Source organism: Antechinus flavipes, chromosome 2, assembly GCF_016432865.1.
Source record: "Antechinus flavipes isolate AdamAnt ecotype Samford, QLD, Australia chromosome 2, AdamAnt_v2, whole genome shotgun sequence".
NCBI classification, from domain to species: Eukaryota; Metazoa; Chordata; class Mammalia; order Dasyuromorphia; family Dasyuridae; genus Antechinus; species Antechinus flavipes.
In genome coordinates this window covers 386,976,622-386,998,099 of record NC_067399.1, presented here as the reverse complement: position 1 = coordinate 386,998,099, position 21,478 = coordinate 386,976,622, and the positions used below count along the sequence as shown (strand labels likewise).

The 21,478-nt window shown below is 40.2% G+C and overlaps 1 protein-coding gene across 1 annotated transcript; it reads left to right on the top strand.

Annotated features, from left to right (window-relative positions):
• Positions 1-282: 282 nt before the first annotated feature.
• Positions 283-10,858, top strand: GFRA3 (GDNF family receptor alpha 3). Its single transcript, XM_051978471.1, has 8 exons — positions 283-426; positions 3,529-3,810; positions 5,120-5,206; positions 6,674-7,007; positions 7,812-7,918; positions 8,072-8,206; positions 9,437-9,561; positions 9,808-10,858. The coding sequence occupies exons 1-8, from the start codon at positions 357-359 to the stop codon at positions 9,907-9,909; spliced, it is 1,242 nt and encodes a 413-aa protein (XP_051834431.1). The 5' UTR covers positions 283-356; the 3' UTR covers positions 9,910-10,858.
• The last annotated feature ends 10,620 nt before the right edge of the window (positions 10,859-21,478 follow it).

Sequence of the window (21,478 nt, the reverse complement as noted above, 5' to 3'; positions counted from 1 at the left end):
CTCTCTCTCTGAGAGGAAGGGTCCCAAACCTCTTCATCTTGCATACTCTCGCCCCCAAGAAATTTATCTTCCCTATCCACTAGCTGCGTAGTCTCACGATCCAACCCCTTTTCTGAGCAACGCTTGTATCAGTTCTTTTTTTTCTACTTGGGAGTTTTTGAATGTGTGGCGGAGGTGGGGGGCTTAGTCTGTAAGCGGGGCTTAGGGTGGGGATAGGGGCGGAGGCTAAGGCGGTGCCTAAGAGCCACTCTTGGAGCGGAAAGGGACTGGGCAGGACAGAGCAGGGCTGGGCAGGGTGCACCAGCGCTGAGAGGGGAGCGCCCGAGGAGTCAGACACACTAAGTCCGCCGAGCACTATGCCGCCGGCCGTTCTACCAGTTTGTTTTGCTTTGTTGCTCCTGCCCCTGCTTCCTCTACCCCAAGCCGGTGAGTATAGGTGTTTTTAAATATATTGGCATATGTGTGTATGTCTGCATATACGTATATAAGTGGTGAGTATCGAATGGAACACGCAAAGGAGGCTCCTAGTCTGGGATATCTACTTAACGGAGAGCAACTGGCTAGTTTCTCTGTCCGGGGACATCTGTAGGAGTTGAAAAATGGGGATAAATGTTTGCGCGGGGCCCCAAGCCGCCCCAGATAGTTTTGAAAGCTCTGTCCGAAGCACGAGCTGGGTTCGAATGAAGTTTACCTGAGAAACTTTGCCCAAAGCGTTGGGTAGCAGGTGGTAGGTAAATCAGAGGACTTCCGGGAAGACTGGCTGGATACTTAGGCTATGTATCTGAATTAAGGCAAATTGAACGCTAAGGATGGCTTAGGTATCTGACCCAATATTCTGGTTACCTCTGTTTCTCTTCCTTTATTGGGGTGCAGATCGGAGAGCCTAACCAGTGATATTCCGCCCTTTTCCCCAGCCTCCCTCAGTCTGAAGCCTTTCCCATACCCAAGCAATGCTACATCCCTGAGCAGTGAAGGGCTTGCCCATTATGAGGTTTGATTCTTTTATCTCTTAAGAAATGGGAAAGCAAAAAGCAGCTTAATTGAAAGGAATTTAGATTAGAACTGGAGAAGAATTTGTCAGAGATCAAGGTTGTTTCAAATCTGGAACCTGCTGGGATTTTTTTTTTTTTCTTTTAAATACGTGGAAGGAGGATATAACCACTGCCATTCCCAGTTTAATTTAAGGTACAGAAATACCTAAATGGAATTTGGGAGATGAAATAACTCACATTTATGTGGTAAAGCACTTTCAGGTTTGCAGAGTGCTTTCCTCACAACAACTCTGTTAGGTAGTTAATGAAAATATTGTAACCCTCATCTTACAGATGAAGAAGCAGGCTTGGGGAGTTCACCCATGGTGTCACAATAAGAAACTATCAGAGATGGCATTCAAACCTAGCTAAGTACAGAGACAGCTGACCCAATTTTGGTATGGGATATTGCCTGCCCATTGCAAACTTTGAGTAACGGAATGATGTTTGACTGTCCCTAGTCTTATACATCACAACAACTTGAAACATTTCTTTAGTGAGTGAGCATTTTACAACTCTGGCCATTGATGTAACTACCCTCCTCACCTCGATCCACTCCCACCCCACCCCCCATCCCCGGAAAAGACAAACGGAACAGATAATCCCAAGAGATATTGAAGTCCGTTGTAATCCTGGTAAACCTGTTCCTGTTTCCAAATCTCCTTGCTCTCAAAAACCTGGTCAGTTTTTTGACTAGTAGAAACTGCCAACAATTTCTCTTAGAATTGCACTGAAGCATTAGTCCACAAGGTGGTACTTCAAGACATTGCCTTTGATGGAGGCAGAAACAGAAGAAATTCAGGAAATACTGGCCACTAAGCCAAACTTTGACACCATTTAGCAGTTTCAGGGAATGGCCATTGTTGCATTAATATGCTTGCCCAGACAATTTTCCAGTGCTCCAAATGGTTTGAATGGCCATTTTAAAATTAAGAGAAAAGGTGAAATCATTTTCCTATCAAGGGAAATCAAAGCAGGGTTGGAGAATAGGTTCACTTTTTTTCCCCTCAAGTTAACACTTTTATTTTGTAAAGATTCTTTCTTGATATTCTCTCTGTGTCTCTGTCTCTCTTTCTCTCTCCCTTCCTCCCTCCCTCTCTCCCCAGGATTGTCACCTCCCCCTGATTCCCCCTTCTCCCAGTAGAGTCTTCTTTTGTAACAAGTGCAGTCAAGTAAAACAAAAAATACACATTGGCCATATCTGAAAAATGTATGCTTTGTTTTGTGCCTTTGGTTCACCTTTTCTTTGCCAAGAAGTGGGAGACATAATTAACCATCCTTCCTGTGGGGAAAAATGATTAGTCATTGCAGTGATCGCAGTTCTGAAATCTTTCAGTACTGTTTTCTTTTACATACTGTGGTTATTATGTAAATTGCTCTCCTGGTTCTGCTTGTTTCATTCTACATCAGTTCATTCAGTCATTCTCAGGTTTCTCTGAATTCCTCATATTTATCATTTTTTACAGCAAAACAATATTTTATTACATTCACATTTCATGGTTTATTTGGCTATCCCCTAATTGATGGGCACTGATTTTTTTCCTGTTTACTGCTAAAAATGCATCTATAATTTTTTTCTATCAATGGAACCATACCCTCTATCTTTGATTTTCTTAGAGTATGTAGCTACTAGTGATATCACAGAATGAGAGGGTATGTATGGTTGAGTCCATCCAATTGTTTTCCTAATTAGTTGAACTAATTCTTAGTTCTACTAACAACGTATTAGTATGTACAAGCACATAGGATCCACTAATGTTAGTGATTTCGTAATATCACAGGCTTGAGAGTGTTCATTAAGTTGTAGAAAGACAGTTTAGGATAGTTGAAAGAACCCTGAAGTGAGAAAGGTATTGAGATAGTATGAGAGTCTCAGTAAATATAGTCTGGGTTATCCCATGTTAAGACCACCCAAGCAAGGCAATTCTTTTGGATTCTTTCCTCTCCCTCCAGCTGTGGAAATAGATTCCATAGTCTAATGGAGTGGAAAAATAGGGAAAGGAGTTAATGTGGAATTTATCACTCTAATCTAAGTATACCTTATGGAGACTTAGAACTGTATCAATACTTAGCACTGTATGTCTGGTACTTAGCCTTCGATTTTGGGGGCTGGAGACACCAATCTATGTACCCTTCAAGACTTAGGGTTTTCTTCCTGTCCTTTATGTTTGTGATGTTGCCAACCATAACCCAAGCATGCCCTTGCTAAGGCTTACACTCCATGAATGGCAGTACCCCTAGACTTAGTTCTCCTGGAATATTCTTTTCTCTGTGTTTCCTCCATGACAGAGAATCTCTCAAGGTGCTGGTTTCATTGTTGATTCAGGCCCTCTTCTGCTTAGCTTGTGGTACCTGCAGTATCTCTACCTCTGCCCTCTGTCTAGTCTCCCTTTCTTCATAATTGCCATTTTTATATTACCTACTCCCTTCCTGTTGGCTGTCTTTGCTCTGCTCCCTATCTCTTATCAGCTGTCACCTGGCATATCTCTCCATGCAGGAGATCTCCCAACCATGGATAGCGTGTCTACGGGCACCTGCATCAGTGCCAAAACACTGTGCCTGGAAGACTCCACTTGTAGTACCTCCTTCCTCTTTTTGGAAACTTGCTTACCTTTTATGGTCTCAGCAACTCAAAAGCCTGAAAACCAGGAAGACTGCCTGAAGGCAGCACAACAGCTTCAGAATAACTCTCTTAGCAACTGCAGATGCTTTTGGCGCATGAAGAATCAGGACAACTGCCTGGCTATCTACTGGACCATCCATTCTCCTTATGGCTTTGGTGAGTTCCTTGTGAAGGTAGAAAGGAGAACTGCTTTTAGAGACTTTTCCCTGTTTCTGCAGGATTACAAAGGGTGTGGTAGACCATGATGGCCAAAGAGGCCTGCACTATGTGGCGTTATTTAGGGGTTTAGAAAGAAGGGCTTTAATTATTCTTATGGGTCCCCACATACTGCTTTCTTTTCCTATTTCCCCTGACCCTAGAAAATCACTTTAGTGAATTAAATACATTTTGTGTACTGTATTTGATCCAATGGTTCTTGAAGTGGTTCCCATCCTAGACTGCTTCCAAACTCTTCAGAAGACAACACATACTCCCTCAGACTGACCTTGAAATTATGCACAATTACAGAATGATGTGGGACAGACATCATCAAAGGCCCTAGGGAGTTTGGCACTGCTATTGATAGACAGGGTATTCATTAACCAGGAAGGTAAAAGACATAGATAAGATAAAGGAGAAAGCTGTTTAGGAGAAGAGCAAAATGGAGCCTCTCCTTCTTGTTCTTTTGGGGAACTCTCCTCCCTTGATTCCTTACAATCATTCCATTTTTGGGGAAGGATATACTCCCAAAGATCAGTTTTGGTACTAGATACTTTCTTCCCCCTCTCTCTTTCCCACTTGCTCATTAAGACAGGGCAGAGTTGTCCCAACCATTTCTCTCCTGATATCCACTACTTTCTCTCCTGACTTGGCCCTCTTTGCCAGATCCTGAAATCACACTCCCAGAGCCCTTTTGGGTCATCCCCAAGTATCTTGCATTCATTTCATAGATCATAGGGCATAGATTTACAAATGGAAGGAAACTTACACACCTAGACATATAATTGTAAGGTAAGACATTCTGTTTTTAGATTCTAGTACCTTCTCTCTCTATTGTCTTTCCTAGAAAACTTTCGTCTTACTTCTCCTCCAAAGTCAGATACCATTTCTCCTTCCTTACCATGAGACTTTTTTTTCAGAGCTAGTTAGTTTCCCTTCCTAGAAGATGTGTCTGGTTGAAGAACAAACTGTTTCTTCTTCCATAGAAGAAAACAGTGTCCTTTTTCCTATTGCTTTTCTCCATTGAAAAATATCGAGTCTTCTGGTCCTCCTGAGCAAGTCATATAAATGCTCCCTGGCCAAAGAACCCAGCCAGTGCCTTTCTTTTCATTTTCTACCTGCAGTCTCCCTTTCATCAGGTAGGATTCTATGTTTATTTCTTTTGAGAATCTGTGGCTTGTGCTGACATCTGTCTCCTCATTTCATATCCCTCTTTGCGGTAGTTGACTGCAGTTCTCTGATGTTTTCACTTCTTTTTTTTTTCTAGGTCACTATGATTTGGGAGGCTCACCATATAAGGAAATTGTGATCAACAAACCCTGGAAATTTAATCATCTGGACTTGTTGGAGTCAGGTCTGTGGAATAGACATAGGGTGGGAAGATGGAAGCTTGAGCTGGGTATCAGAGGAAGGGGGAGAATCCTTATTCTTGGATTATAGCATAAAGAATTCTATAGCCAAGGGAAAGCAAAGGCTGCTTGTATCGGTCAGGATGGCAGATGAAAGTGTTCTGTTTGTTCTGGTCATAGTGCAATCACAAAAATACAACAATTGTTAAGGAAAGCAGACTAAACTATATGGCCATCAGATCCACATGGTTCAGGGAAACAAGGGTATGATGTGTGACATTAGGTTCCAAATTAATGAAATACTTAACCCTTGTCCTGTGTATACTGGAAAATACTCTATATTCCTGAAGACTTGAAAATGTTTTCAAATATTCTAAAGATGGGAAGAAGCTAACAAAAATATATAAATCCATGCCTGTATAGGTCTAGAGCTAGAAGAGATCTTAGAAAATATCTAGTCCATAATGAGGAAATATGTTTACATGATTGCACATATATAACTTACATCAGGTTGTTTGCCATCTTGGATGGGAGAATAGGAAAGAAGGAGAAAAAAATTTGAAATTCAAAATCTTATAAAAAATGAATGCTGATAAATTCAATGTAATAAATAAATGAAATACTATTTACATAAAAAAAGTCTAGTGTGCCCCCTCACATTTTACAGGTGGAAAATTGAGGTCTAGGGTCATATAGGTAGTAAGTAGCAGAGACATGAACTTGAACCCAGATTCTCTGATTTAAGAGCTAATATTCATTCATACTAAACCACATTGGAAAATAATAGAGACAATCCAGTGCTGACAGAAAGATTTGTGATCAGGAAATCTGGGCAGGAATCATAGTTCTGTCCTTTGGTAAATTACCTAATTCTCTCTAAATTACCTAACTCTCTCAGCCTCAGTTTCTCCATCCATAAACTAAAGGTTCTGGACTAGTTGATATCTGAGGTCAATTCCATCTCTAAATCTATGACCAGGAGGTATGTTTTATAGAAATAGAAGTTTGGACTTTGGGATTTTTATCTAAAAATCCAAAACTTTTGGACCATCTTTAGTCCTCAGAGGAGCGTGGAAAGAGCTAGCACCTGCATTTATGTTCATATCTCTAAGTAAACGGTAGGAAAAGTTATGGGTAGATTTGAATTTTAGACTTTGGATGATTTTTAGGGAAGGCTAAAGGATTTGCTGGGGATCAGGGTTCCAGGTAGGTTGTGTGTGTGTGTGTGTGTGTGTGTGTGTGTGTGTGTGTGTGAGAGAGAGAGAGAGAGAGAGAGAGAGAGAGAGAGAGAGAGAGAGAGAGAGAGAGTGTCTAAGTTCCAGATGCTGTCAGGATACTGGACTCTGGATAGGGATGTAGGGAGAGTTAAAGGCTATATTTAGGAGAAGAGGAGGGTGCTGGGTGGTGGGCAGCCCTATATCCAGTTTCCTGGTACAGGAGAATAGTAGGGGGTTGCTGCCCTTCTCTCCTAGGCTCCGTGTCCCAAAGCAGCCCTGATCTCTGCCTGAAGTCCACCACTCTGTGCACCTTGAATGACAAATGTAACAAGTTGCGCCTGGCCTATGGGGAAGTCTGCTCAGTGGCTCGATGTCAACCCTTAAAGTGTCAGCAGGAGCTCCGTGTCTTCTTTGAGCAGGTAGCAGACTACTATGCCCAAGCACTCCTATTCTGCCCTTGTGATGATGGGGATGATGCCTGTGGAGCACGACGGCGCAACACCTTTGCCCCTAGCTGTGCCTCTCCAACCAGAGACCCCCCCAACTGCCTGATGCTTTGGAACATGTGCCTTCAAGACTTGCTTTGCAGGTGGGTCTGGCCTTATGGGACAAGAGGAGAATTTCTCCCTCTCCTCCCAAGAAGTGGAAGCGTTTTCATCTATCATTGAGACCTGCCCAGAGGGGAAATATATTAGCAGGTGGATCCCCGTGGTCCTATGCATAGTGGTGGGTTATATGGTTTTGATAGATTTTCTATGGCAAACTTTTGATCTTGATCTGGCTTTCCTGTCTCTTTACTCAGCGAACAGAACTAACAAAGAGGTATTAGAAAGGGAAATATGTAAGCAAACCAATTAAAATACACTCAAGCCAAAGACAAATAAAATGATTTTTTAAAATTAATAGTGCCTGCTGTAGCCTCTCTGTTGCATTGGATAATAGTCAGATATCCTTTTTTTTCTATTCTTATAGGAATAACACTATAGGTATTCTTATAGGGTAACACTATTGGTATTATTCTCCCTACTTACCCCTCATATTATATTCTAAAGGTTTCCCCACCCCATATCTGTCAAAAAATTCTGGCCTTTTCAGGCTATTGTGAAGGAGAATAACACATAAATTTGGCATAGATTCCTAAATTCCAAGAGTTCCTTATAAAAATTTGAAGAATTAGGTGCTTTCCACCCTGTTCCTAGGTTCCTGACTTTAGCCCTTCTCCTTTCCCTTCCTCTCATATTGCTGTTTCCTTCCTTAAAGTGATGCTTGATTCTACAAATTCAATTCTCACTAAAATTAGGGATGAGAGAGGTTTTTTTTTTTTCAGTCCTAAGTTCCCACTTTTTTCTAGACCTTCTCAATTCCCTTTTTCCAAACTTTCCCTTTTCTCCAGATCTCGCCTGGCTGATTTTCAGATGTACTGCATTCACATGGACCCTCTGGTGACTTGTGTAGGGACCCAGCTCCACCGGTGCCTAAAGGCATATATGGGCTTGATTGGTAAGACCAAGAGTGGTTACCTAGAGGGGAACCAGTTGGGAAATACTTTATGGCAAGATATGTGAGACCAAGGATAAGGTGGCATTAAGCCAGATGGTGGGAGGTCTAGTATTGGAGGAAGCCCTAATGGTGGCCATCGCTTTTTTTGCACAGGTACTGTTATGACCCCCAATTACATCAGCAACCTCAGTACTGAGGTTGCTGTGGGCTGTTCCTGCAGGGGCAGTGGTAACCAACTGGAAGAGTGCAAGCACATACAGGATTCCTTTTCCAGAAATCCCTGCCTTAGTGAGTTGTGTGTGTCTGTGTTTTGGGGGGAAAGTGAGACCAGAGATGGGGACTGTGAGAGGAGAGGCTGTGGTAGTGAAGGGAATGATGGCTCCAGACAGATGAGCCTAACCACAAGAGGAGGAGCAAGAGGACTTCTGAAGTGTCTGAAAGTAAAATTGTTCTTCTTGACCCTGAAATCTGAAGTTTTAGAAGAATATCTTTTCCTTCCCTATCTCCTCCTTTTGTCATATATGTCCATTTTCTTACTCACTGTTTGATCCTAGGCTACTTAAAAATGAGAATATCAGAATTAGAAGGAACCATAGGTTCCCATTAACCATTCGTCAGTGTTTACATAAACCTCTCATTTTGCAGAGACAGAAGCTAGAACCCAGAGAAGAAAAACAGAACACAAAGACTTTTTTAATTCAAAAATTTTATTGTTTTCTTTTGTTTTTATATCAATATCATTTCAACTGTATTCTCCCTCTCCTTCAGTGAGCCATACTTGAGAACAAAGACTAAAAGAAAAATTGGAAGAAAAAAAGTAGAGCAAAATTAACATAGTCACTCAAGTTGGTACTAGAGACAATCTTCTGTGCTCATGGTTCCCCACCTCTGTAATGAGGGGACAATGGGTCATTTTTCTCAATTCTTCCAGGGGAACCAATCTTGGTAATTGTAATTACATAATATTCAGTTTCATTTTATTATTTTTCTTTACATTTCAACAAATACTCATTAAGTGCCTATTACATGCAAGGCACTATGAATACAAGCACAAGAATAGAAGAGATGAAGACTTCAAGGAGTTTTCATTCTTGAGGGAAAGTAACATGATGAGGATTACCCAGGAATAAGCAGTATAACTAAAATTCAAACTCAAATTTTCTGGCCCTAAATCCAGTGATTTTCCATATCATTTCTCCCCACCCCCTCCATTCAGATGTCCCTTAAGGGCTTCATCTTTATCCCTAGTGGCTAAGGGAGACCCCTTCCCCAAATGCAGACCCATCTTTTTACACTAATGCCACAATCAAAAGCCCTGGATCCAAAACCTGATTTTGATCTCTAATACTATGGGAGGTTGGGCAAATCCCTCACGTCTTGGCTTTCAGTTTCCTGGCCATAATCAGATCATTGGACTAGATTTCTTCCATGTTCCATTCTAGGTCTAGAGTTATGATCCTATAGTATAATCCCCCTTTCTCCTTCTCAGATCTCTCTGTCTTCTTTCCTATTCTCTAGCAAAGGCTATTAAAACTCAGATGCAGTTTTACCACCAACGGCTTTCCAAAAGCTCTTCCTCTGCCATCTCTCAGGAGACCTTTCAAGACCCGGGGAACCCCTCCTATTCTGTGAATGTAAACCAGGTACAGAGCTCTTCTTTTTATTTTGGCAGCTTTCCCAGATCATTCCCCCAGAGAAGGTGTTGTCCCTTTGAGTTTTCTGATACTTAGAAAGGAGATAGCTTTATGTCTTGGAAGCCTCTTGTAGGGACTAAGGGATGCCTAATGGGAGATAAATGGAAAAGGGTTGGAGACGGGTAAGAAGTCAAAGAGTGATGAGACAGAACCTTCCTCACTGACCACAGCTTCTCTATCTTATTTTCTTCTCAGGATAACAGTCTGGCTGGAAGACTGCAACCCTGGGTCTCCATCATCTCCTTGGGTTTCCTGACCTTAGTTCTGCTTCCACTCCCTGTTTTCGGTCACTTATAATAAATAGTACTTTGCTTATGGTCCCTCTCCCGCCTTGCATATCATCTCCTTGAGACTCCCAGCCAGAGCTGTTTTAAGATTGCAGAAGGGAGAATCTGGAGGGGCAGAAAAAAAGATTGTGCCTTGCCTGCCCCAGACTTTCATTTAAAAATAATTACTAGAAGAGGTCTGAAAAGAAAGAAAAATCTGTCATATAACATGGAGAAAAAAATTGGAAAATAAGATAAAGAAAATAAGAACTGGTGCTGTCTTTTGAGGCTGTTCTTTCAATAGCAGAAAAGGAGTTCTATGATTATTCCTCCAAGGTATATCCTTCATAGTGGTCCTGTGTTCTAGATGATGCAACACTCAGGGATTGGAGGGAACAGAAGATAGAATATTAAACTTTATAGAATGAGCTCAATTGAATGAGGTTATCTTGGGCTGTCAATTTCTTCCACCCTGGATTATTTGCCTCTAGGTATTGTGGATTGGATGACTTTCTCTGATTGCCTAGCAGTGGGAATTAGCCTATGAATTAAACCAAATTCTCTCTCCTTTCCCTAGTGTAAAGCCTTTCCCCCCATGAGCTACTCTTCCCTCCAGTCTTACAATTTTTAAAATTTAATCATGGAACAAAGATTTAGTAAATGCCTACTATGTGAAACATTGGTTATTCTCTTAAAACCTAGTGAAATAATTTGCCAATTTTGTATCACTAGCCAAGCAGAATGGTTAATCCCTCCCATTCCTCTTAGTAAAAAAATAAAACAAAATTCCCACATCTTCTCCAATCCTTAGCCTCTAATCTGAATGACAAAAGAGGCATTCTGGACAGTAGTTCTAGAGCAGGTACCCAGATCTTTTTGAGATTCCTGAGTGGGTCCCCCTGTGCCCTTCTCTGATATGCTAATTTTACCCCAATTCCCCTTCCTTCAGTTATATAATCATTAAATATTTCAGTTTAAAACTTGGTTCTTTTCATATTTTTTGTTCCATATTACATTTAAACAGAGCGTTATTTCCATAATTGAAAAACTGGATCTCCTCATTTATTGCTCCTCATGCCCACTTAGGCTGTCCCTCTATCTCTGTTACCCCCCCCCCCTTTTTTTTTTTTTTACATTGAACCTCTCATGCCCATAGGAGGAAAGCTCAGACATTTCTGGTCTTGTTAGCACTGCAACCAATTCAGGGAGACTTCTCTCTCTCCTTGGAATCTGCTGCCCAGCTCCTCACTCCCAGCACATACTTCTAGCCATTCACCTTGTTGAACTTTCAGACCTCAGTTCTTAAACAGATCTGGCTTCTTCCCCTTTCAGAGTGCAGAATGAGGAGAAAAAACACATATAAAAAAGAGAATGTTTATGAAATGTCAAGGAGGACCACTTAAGTACAAAATAGAGAAGCTAATGAGAGAAGTAAAAAATTCTGGAATATCTCCTTCCTTGAATATCTCAAAATGAGCTTTGAGCAGAACTTTAAAGAGGGTGAAGGACAGTTTGGCCTAAAGATGCTGAGAAGGATACCCAGTAAGGAGGCCCAGAGAGAGGCAAGATCAGGAAGGCTTCCTATCTCTATCTAGCATTCCAACCCTCACAGAAAATCAGACTCTAGGGACTTTTAGGGCTGCAAGAGACTTCAGAGACCATCTACCCACCTCATTTTCCAGAGATAAAATTTTCCAGAGTAAGAAAATTGCCTAAGCCTAATTATGATAGAACTGGATCTAGTTCCTTGAGTCCAGTTTTCTAATTATTATACTGCTCCCCTCAATACCACCTCCCATGTTGACTGCCCTCTCTATAGGCTCCAGGGGTCTCCTGTTCAGCCCCACTAATTCCCACCTCCTTTCAACTCCTCCATCTACATCTCCCTCACTCTCAGTGCCCAGTCTCCATTTGCTGTAGTTCTCTCCATTAGCCCTGGGCCAGAGGAGCAGAACAGTCACAGCTAAGTGCTCGAATTAGACTAATAGACGACTGCTCATTCCTGCTCTTATGTGGTACAAAATTCCTGGTAAACAAACTAGCAGCTCCCACCTCCTGGGCTGGGAGCCAAGAGCTGTGGTGGGGAAATGAAGCGTCAAGATTTCATCTTTGAGGGTCCCACCGAGTCAGATCTGTGTTGTTATGACCATTAGGCTGGCTAATAAATAAGGAAGAATAGAAGGGAAAACAGAGAGGGAGGAGAAAGAATAAGGAGGTACAAGTCAATAATCAACATGTTGAAGGAAGAAAAGAGATAACGCTTTTTCCAGTAGTGGGCATCTATCTCAGGGACAACAAAGGCATAAAGAAAGAGCTCATATATACCCAAATGTTTATAATGGCATTTCCCCCACCCTCCTTTGCAATAGCTAAAAAAGAAAAGGAAAGGAAAGGGGGGAAAAGATTAGAAACTCAGAGGATACCCATCAATGAGGGAATAGCAGAACAAATTTGGAATGTGAACATAAGGGAAGAGGATTGCTCTATGAAAATGACAGATGTATGGGATTCAGAGAAAATTAGAAAGACTTGTAAAATGATAGATAATGAAATAAAACCACAGTCAAAAGAATAATTTCTGGTAATTCGAATGAACATCATTCAACAAACATTTATGAAGTATTAGGAGGGGGAGCAAACACTCTTCAAATACAAAGACAAAAATGCCCTTAGAGACCTTCCACCAGGTCTTTAATGACTAAGTCAATACAAAAAAATAGGCAATGAAGCATTGCTTTTCTTCTTTTTGTAAAGAGGGAGTATGGAATGATGCAAACCCAGTGTGTTGGTTTTCATTGTAATAAGGCAGAGTTCAGGGAATCATAGGAAAGATTATTTAAAATGAGCAAGTATGTGTGTTTTAAGGAAAAAATGGCACCCTGGATATTAAACAGCCAATCCCAAATGGGCTGTATACATGCCCCAGGGCCCAGGCAGAGGCAAATGAACAAATCAGTAAAAGAAACAATTAGCACCAGCCTCCAGATCTAAGGATTCCCAAAGCTCCATTTTGCACAATAAATTATATTCTAAGTGATGACTCTCTTTGGGACTGTGTAGCCTGGGATCTAAAGATCAGAAATTGTCAGAAGTGCTCAGTTAAAATTTCTATTGGTTAAAACAGCTCTTCTACACTTGGAGTAATAGGGACTAAAAGCGGGAGAAGTGGTAGAACTGAAATGATCCATTTTTCTGTCCCCTAGTTTCCTTCTTCCTGGATTTGAAGGAGTCTCTTCTGACCATCTTTCCTCAATAAGGCATAGAAGGAGGTGGCATTTGGTCCCTGTTGTGATGTTAGGTAGGTCTTTCTTTTATCTTCCCAAGTATAAAATTAGGGAGCTTCACTGGGAACTGGAGAAGAGCTAGTGAATTGAGGAGGAAATGGATAAGAGGGATTTTAACATGAAAGTCATCGAATCTGTTTTGCAATTTAGCTCTTTTTGGAAGCATGTATGCATAGGCAGGGTTCAGGAGCAGGATGGATGTGTTTCTTTTTCCACATCATGATCTTACACATCTGGAATGTGCTTTCTTCCCTTTACCTTGTAGATTTGTTATCTTTCTTTAAAGCATAATAACTCAGATACTAGTTTCAAACTGAGACCTTTCCCAATCTTTTAGATGACCTATTCGTTAGCCCTCTTTCCTTCTTGAAATTACTTTGTATATATTTGATCCCTGGAAACTTTGTAGGAAGGGCCATATTTATAAATAGGTTGTATTCTGCCAATACCTTGAAGGTGTGAAGTTTTGCTTTTTTAGCTTTAGTGTTATAAAGTGTCTTGCACATAGATCCTTAATAAACATTTGTTGATGTTTAACCTATATTGAATTGCTTGCTGTCTAGGGGAAGGGAGAGGGAGAAAGAAAGGAGAAAAATTTTGAACACAGAATTTTGCAAAAGTGAATGTTGAATTCTGATGGACGTGGCCCTCTTCAACAATGAGATGAACCAAATCAGCTCCGATAGAGCAGTAATGAATTGAATCAGCTACACCCAGCAAAAGAACTCTGGGAAATAACTATGAACCACTACATAGAATTCCCAATCCCCCTACCTTTGTCCACTTGCATTTTTGATTTCCTTCACAGGCTAATTGTACACTGTTTCAAAGTTCGATTCTTTTTGAACAGCAAAATAACTGTTTGGACATGTATACTAATATTATATTTAATTTCTGCTTTAACCTATTTAACATGTATTGGTCAACCTCTCATCTGGGGGAGGGGGTGGGGGGAAGGAGGGGAAAATTGGAACAAAAGTTTTGGCAATTGTCAATGCTGTAAAATTACTCATGCATATAACTTGTAAATTAAAAGCTATAATAAAAAAGGAAAAAAGAGTGAATGTTGAAAAAAATAAAAATAAATAAATAAAGAAAGAAAAAAAAGAAAGTGAATGTTGAAAATTTGCATGTATTTTGAAAAATAAAAAGCTATTATTATTTTACAAATAAAACATATTGCTAAATGATTTTAAAAATAAGTATTTGTTTAATTGAATTGAATTCTCTTAGATAGAAATCTATCCCTACTGACTTCGAGCCTCTTCTGTAGGTGTTTTGCAACCTTACTCCACTTTCTCTTTTGTACTAAAGTTTTAACACAATATTTCTTTACCCAGTTCAGGAACTGCTTAATTTTCCTATTCATGGGCTTCGGAATCAGAAGATGCAGTTCCAATTCTGTCTCTGAAAATTACTAACTCTATGACCTTGAGCAATCTCTGTAAAATGAGGGGGCTGGATGAGATGGCCTCTAAGGTCTCTTCTAGATCTCCAAGGGTCTACTCTTTTCCTTTAGCCAAATAGCCACTACTCAAGTTTCATATCCACTCCCCATTCTAAGGATCCTTTGAGCGTGACAAAACACGCAGAATAACTCACAATGGTTCCTGGATGTTCAGGATACCTGGCCCTAGACTCCCCTGGAGAAACAGGACAGGGACTAGAGCCTGAATTATATTTGTTATCCCCAAACCCAGGGCTCCTTCAGTTTTCTCTGCAACCAAAAGTGGAGTGAAATGCAGAGGTCATTGTATGTGGAGGAGAAGATGAATTGGGAGCTGTGTCTGAATTCCTAATGATGGGGGAGCAAAAACACTGGATCCTTCCTCTCTTGGGGAGACAGTGCCAAACAAGCCTGCTCAGTTCCATTCTGCCTTGACCCCTATCTGTCTCTTTAGTCTACTGAAGTCCAAGGCATCCCTTTCACTGACCCTCTCTTCACTGGCTTCTTTATATGTTGAGGTCAGTGTGAGATGCCTCTCCTCTGTTCCAGAGCAGGCTAACCCAGCACATGGACTGGGTGTCCAGAGGATTCAAGCCAGAACTATTCGCTGCTCCATAGTCATTGGATTCCACAGCCTCTGGTTATGAAGTTGTAACCTTCAAGTGCACACAGAGAGTAAATAGGAGAGAGAAGTCAGCTGGTGAATTGCACTAAAAACAAAACTTTACCCTGTTTTCTCAGTTTTGCCTCAGGCGGGTCTTTGTTGGACTTTTCCAAACACTTTCCTTCACAAAGCTTCCTTGTATCTCCCAGTCTTTCTATGACAGACCCTCTGATTCACAATTGCTTCCCTCCTTCGGAGTAAGGTTCCCTCCTAGTCTGTCTCTGATGGGGATGGGGAGGCATGAGGGAAGGAGGGAGGGAGGCATTCTGTGGATTGGATGGGCAAGAAGCTGGGGGATAATAAATGCCTAGGGGGGTTGATTTCCAGGAAGGCAGCGGTCAGGAACACAGCCAGGCAAGAAGAGAGTTGTCTCCCTGGGGAAGGAGGTGGTGTGGTGTGGTGTGGGGTGTGTGTGTGTGTTAGGGAGAGAATGAAAAGAAAAGGGGGGAGGAGCACCCCGGTCCTGCCAACACTGAGCAAGACCAAGACAAAAATCTGGCCAGTGCAAGATCCTGTATGCGGCTATGATTTCCCAATCTTTTTGAAATGACTGTTCGAAGTAGATTCTTTATTTCTTTTGGGCGCACTGAGATGTCTGAAGTCTTGGCCTTTGGAAGAGCTCCAGGGGTTGGGGTGGAGACCAGAAGAGAAGGGGGATGATATCAATGCCTTTTATGTGTTTAGCCTTTATAATTTACAAAGCTTTTTAACAGTAATTATTCCATTTCATCCTTACAACAACTCTATGAAGTGGCCATGCAAGAATTATTATTACTAGAGCTGCAAGCTAATATTGAGGGGCAGTATGGGTTTGGTGGATGGCAGGCCCACTTTCCAGTCTGTAGGACTTGCATTCAGATCCTGCCTCTGACATATATTGGCTATAGGATCTTGGCCAAGCCACACATTCTCTTTTGTTCCAAACAAAATTCTAAGTGGCAAATAGGTGGTAGTGGAGCAAGTTCCAGACTGGGACCAAAAAAAAGTTATGATTGTTTTGAAGGATGGACAGAATTTTGACATGCTAAAATAGCCACCAAATTACCCACCCAAATCTCCAGATACTCCTCAGTAGCCATAGCCGCAGTATAACCAAACACCACCAGTATTCCCCCCAAATAAATCAAAACCACAATCAACCCCCAAAAAGTACTATTTAAACTCACAACAACAGCACAACCCAAACCCCCGCTAATCACAAGACTTAGACCTCCATACACAGGAGAAGGCTTAGAAGCAAAACCAAAAATTAATAGCAAGGACAATAGTTTTTTTATTGTGGGGAGAGTATGTAACAGAGAAGTGGGGAAAGTACTCTCAGTCAAAGCAATTTAACTCACAGGACTGTCATGTGGGTTAGATGAGATAATATGCATGGAAAATGCATATTAAACTACTATACAAATAGCAATTGCCAGATACCTAGAGTGGAGGCATATATTTTTGGGGAGAGAAAAGCCTTAAACATAGATGACCTTCAATTTAGACTTCTTAATTCTGCAGAAAATTCCTTATAGTATCAAAATTACTCTCTCATTCTGTCCTTTTTTGTATACTAGAATGGTAATTTACTAAATGGGAGTGTCAGAAGATATGAATAATATAGTAAAAACTCCATTAACAGAAATGAGGTGTTTGACTTAAATAAATTTTCTGATTAAGTCAGGGTTTCACCTAATTCCTTTCTGGATGAGTCTATGTTGTTGAAAATCGTTTCCAAATGTATTAGAGGTAGTGGGGGCATTGTGGAAAGATCACTGACTCTTGAATAAAAGGACCTGGGTTCCAATTCTACATCTGATGCCTGCTGACTATATGATATTGAACAAATCACTTGACCTTCCTGGATCTCTGTTTCCTCATCTATCAAATGATGTGATTGGACAAGATAGGTTCCTTCCAAGTCTAAATCAATGATCCTATTAGTTCACTTTCCCATCACAGTAAACTAACCAGGAATATTGAACAAAATGGAATACTTTTATAATGAGTCGATATCCTATAGGGACTCTAAGTTGAAATTCTATATATTAGTTCTCATTATGTCAGAGTGTGAGGTAACAGTTTAGGTTCAGTCTGAAACTAAATTGATTTAGTTCTACAACCTCATTAATTGGTACTCTCTCAGGCAGTACAAATAATACCCATACATACTTTTAAAAATCCATATGACTTTTGTTTGTTTAGATACTCCAATAAATTCTCACAGGATCTCTACCCAATATTCAGCCTGAATGTACACAGGATCCATCCTGGCTGCTGTTTCGACCTGTGATACCATGGGGGAAGTCCCCAAGCTTCAGTTTTTTCATTTGTAAAATGAGATTTATTGGACTAGATAAATAGATAGATCTCTTTCAGCCCTAGATCTATGAAATGTGATAGAAGCTTTCCACTAGAAATCCTAGAAATGGGGTAGAAGTTTTCTCCTAGATCTCATGATGTTGAGTGGATTCCAGTGAAGCCCATGGGCTGCTTATCTATCATCCCTAGGTCTTGTTTCTTGACCAGCCATTTCCTCTTCCACTTGTTCATCTCATTGATCATCTCTTTTGTGCTACTTTTATGGCTCAACTCTTTATTGGTTGTGTGCTATGGGCCTTCACAAACCAGTATTCTACCATAGAGCACATTTTTATAATCAACATAATAAGATATAACAAAGCCAAGAAAGATCCATGGTACTTAAGATTTGCAAAAAAATTTTAAAGCATTTTATTTAATTGAGGAAAAATAGTATCTTTCATACACATGTTAAAATCACACAACATTCCTTGAGTGATATAACAAATTTTTTTCAGTGACCCTCTGATTATTAATGTTGAGCAAGGCATAAAACAAATATGCATGCTCACTAAATGTCCTAGCTTGTCTTGAAGGAAAATCAGCATATAATCCAAATGGAAGGGAGAATCCCCCACAGACAGTGAGGTCTTCCACATGCTACTGTTTGCAGATGACATTGTGATGAATTAAATCAAGGCCTAGGGTGAGCCTTCTAAGAAACTCCTAAATTAGATCCAAAAATTGCTTCAGTTTGGCCTATTTTTCCACGAAGGAAAACAAAGGGAAAGATGAATGTTTATTACACAGATTATAATATACCACTTTGGATTACCCATTGAGCTCAGCATCAGTGTTTTGGTCAGACATTTCAGTGGGACAATAAACTGAGGCTACAAATGAATTAAAGGAAGAGAATGGACTGAATGTATTTGGAGAATTTTGCAATTCTTTTTAATAATATCAAATTTCTTGTTGGATAAAAAAAAAGTCTCCTATCTTTTGTTTTCACTTATAAATAATCTGTTCTGACAATACATCAACAAATACACAAACAACACCTTCTTCCCCTCATGGTCCTGCCCTGCTCCAGAGTATCTCCTGGAAAACTGTTAAGTAAAATTGGACTAATATGTTTGCAACAAATAGTATGAGTCAACTTCCATGTTACTGATTGTTAACAAAAAAGAAAGATGTATGCTCCAACTTTAATACTATTGTCCATTAGAATTGACAACTATTTTATTACCTCTCAGTGTTGTCAACTAACCCCTCACTGCAACAGAGGGGTTACATCTCCCTAGTTAACCTTCACAGTTCCCCTAATGTCAATGATTACTCCAAAAAGTTTATCCCCATGGCACTCTTTCCATCACCCCTCAGCCAAGAATCTTGTCTCAGACTTGATTGAAACATTGAAGCTGTTTGATGAGAGCTTTCCCTTCTTCCTTCTTTGTTTTACATTACTCAGTTGCCTTCCTCAACTATCTCTTTTCATTGCTGTTTCACATGAAAAGATATTACTTGTCTTTACTAAGACACTTCATGCACAAATTATGCTATCTCATCCTATCTTCTCCAGCAGATTGCTTCGGCTATTCCCACCACTGTCGAATTAATCTTCAATAACTTTTTGTTTACTATCTGCTTCCCTCTGACCTACAAACACCCCTATGTCTCTCCCACATTAAAAAAGGCTTCACTTGATCCATCCGTTACCAGTAGTATTATCCTATATTTTAGTCAATTAATAATCAGTCAGTGGACATTTACTCTCTGCAAAGCACTGTGCTAAATATTAGCGATACACAGAGTCAAAAAACAGTCCTTACCCTCAAGGACTTTACAATTGAATGGATTTTTCTCATGTTTTTGTGGCTAAACTCCTTGAAAAAGCAGCTATAACTGGTGCCTCCATTTCTTCTTCTCTCATTCTCCCCTCAATTCTCTGCAGTTGGGTTCTTTTACTGGATTTTTTAAACTGGATACCATGCCCTTAGACTCTGTCTTTGGCTTTCTTCTATTCTTGATCTGTATCCTCTCATTAGCTCTCATGGGTCCAATTATCATTCCTATGCAGATATTCTCAAATCTGCTTATCTAGCCCTAACCTTTCTGCTGACTTCTAATCTCACATCTCTAAATGCATTTTGGACATCTTGATTTGTATGTCCCATGGAAATCTGAAACTCAAAACTCATGACTTTCATGAGTTTTGCTCTTGTTGTGTAGTCGGTACACCAAGGAACTCATTATCTTCCTCCCTTCCCCAAATCCATACCCTATCATTAACTACTCTATCACTGTCAAGGTCACTACTATCCTTCCATTTACTCATGCTTTCAACCTAGATGTCATCCTTTCCCTACTTTTCTATACCATATCCAATCTCTTGCCAAATCATATTGTTTCTGTCTTCATAACATTTCTTCTGTTCATCCTTTTTCTCTTCTGCTGCAGCCACAGCCCTGATGCAGGCATTGTGCCTGAAACATTTACTCTCTGCCACAAAACTGTGTCCACTCCAGTCTACCTCCTACTTAGCTTTCTAAATTATCTTTTTTACAGTGCAGTTATGACCAAACCCTCCTAGTCAAGAAATTCCAGTAGCTCTCTGTTACTTTTAGGATCAAATATAAAATCCTCTGGCTATTAAAGTCCATTACAGGTTGCTTCTTTCTTATCTTTCCAGTCTTTGTAACATGTATTGAAGCTGTCAAGTGAGAATAGATGCAGCTCTAGAGTCTCCTTCCCCAATTCTTCTTCAAGAAAGATTTTAATTCTTGCCAAGAGGAGCCTCCTTAGATAGAAGGCAGGGCTACCAAGCTAGAGTTATATTTATTTGCTCCCTTAAACATTAGTAATTTGGGGAATATGATATTTATGCTCAAGATAAATTCTCAATTGTTATTTTTTTTGACCATTGGTTAATTTTATTATGAAAAGAAAGAAAAACAAATTACCAGCATCAACATTTTTAAAAAGATGAATGTATAACCAATAAGACAAAACTAATCCTACTCCTAGTGGGCTATATTGCCCACCTTCATACCAGCAAAACCAACAATCCAAGTGAAATGGATGAATACCCACAAAAAATATAAACTATAAATGTTAACAGAAAAGAAAATATAATGTTTAATAACACTAGCTTAGGGGCAAAAATGAGCAAGCCATCAATGAACTCTCCAAGAAAAAACATTCAGGACAAGGTGCATTCACAATCGAATTCCACCAAACACTCAAGCAACAACTAATTCCAACAGCATACAAATGTAGAGGGTCACAGTCAGTGGGGAAATTCTGGGTAAGGTATAAGACCCTTCAACCCAGAGGGAACTTGCTGACAATGTCTGGTCTGGCTCCCCATCTCCCCTAAGGGCTCTCGGCCTTCCTGAGAAGTCAGGGAGTGGTGACAACCTGTGTTGAGATTGAGGCAGAGTGATAGCAGGTAAAAGAGTGATACCAGGTGGCAAACTACATACAATAGCAAGTTGTTTATGTGGGCCTATGTACTCAGTATTGTTTTTGTTTAATGATATAAAAGGGAATGTCCTTGAAATAAACAGACTCCATTTTTCCACCATCCTCAGGAGTCTTGCCTCATCACTTCTCCACTAGGAAGGTATATTTTAATCACCCCGGTGTGAGGGCTCTAGAAAGCACTGGTACATTTTGTCACCCTAACTGGGGGGCTCTAGAAAGCAGAACACAACATACAAACTACCTGGAGAAAGAAAAGATAAATAGGTCCTACCAAATTCTTTCTGTAACATAAATATGGTTTTGATTTTTAGCTAGAAAAAGTAAAAATCAGGGAAAGAAAACCATAGACAAAATCTCCCAATGACCACTGATGAACAATTTTGTAAATCAAATACCAGCAAGGAAACTGTAACAATATATAACAAGGATCATATAC

Excerpts from the sequence above, each read along its gene's own strand:
- GFRA3 (XM_051978471.1), top strand. The coding sequence starts at position 357 with ATGCCGCCGGCCGTTCTACCAGTTTGTTTTGCTTTGTTGCTCCTGCCC. Across the intron at positions 7,008-7,811 it reads CTTCAAGACTTGCTTTGCAG|ATCTCGCCTGGCTGATTTTC; the intron begins GTGGGTCTGGCC and ends CCTTTTCTCCAG. Across the intron at positions 9,562-9,807 it reads ATTCTGTGAATGTAAACCAG|GATAACAGTCTGGCTGGAAG; the intron begins GTACAGAGCTCT and ends TTTTCTTCTCAG.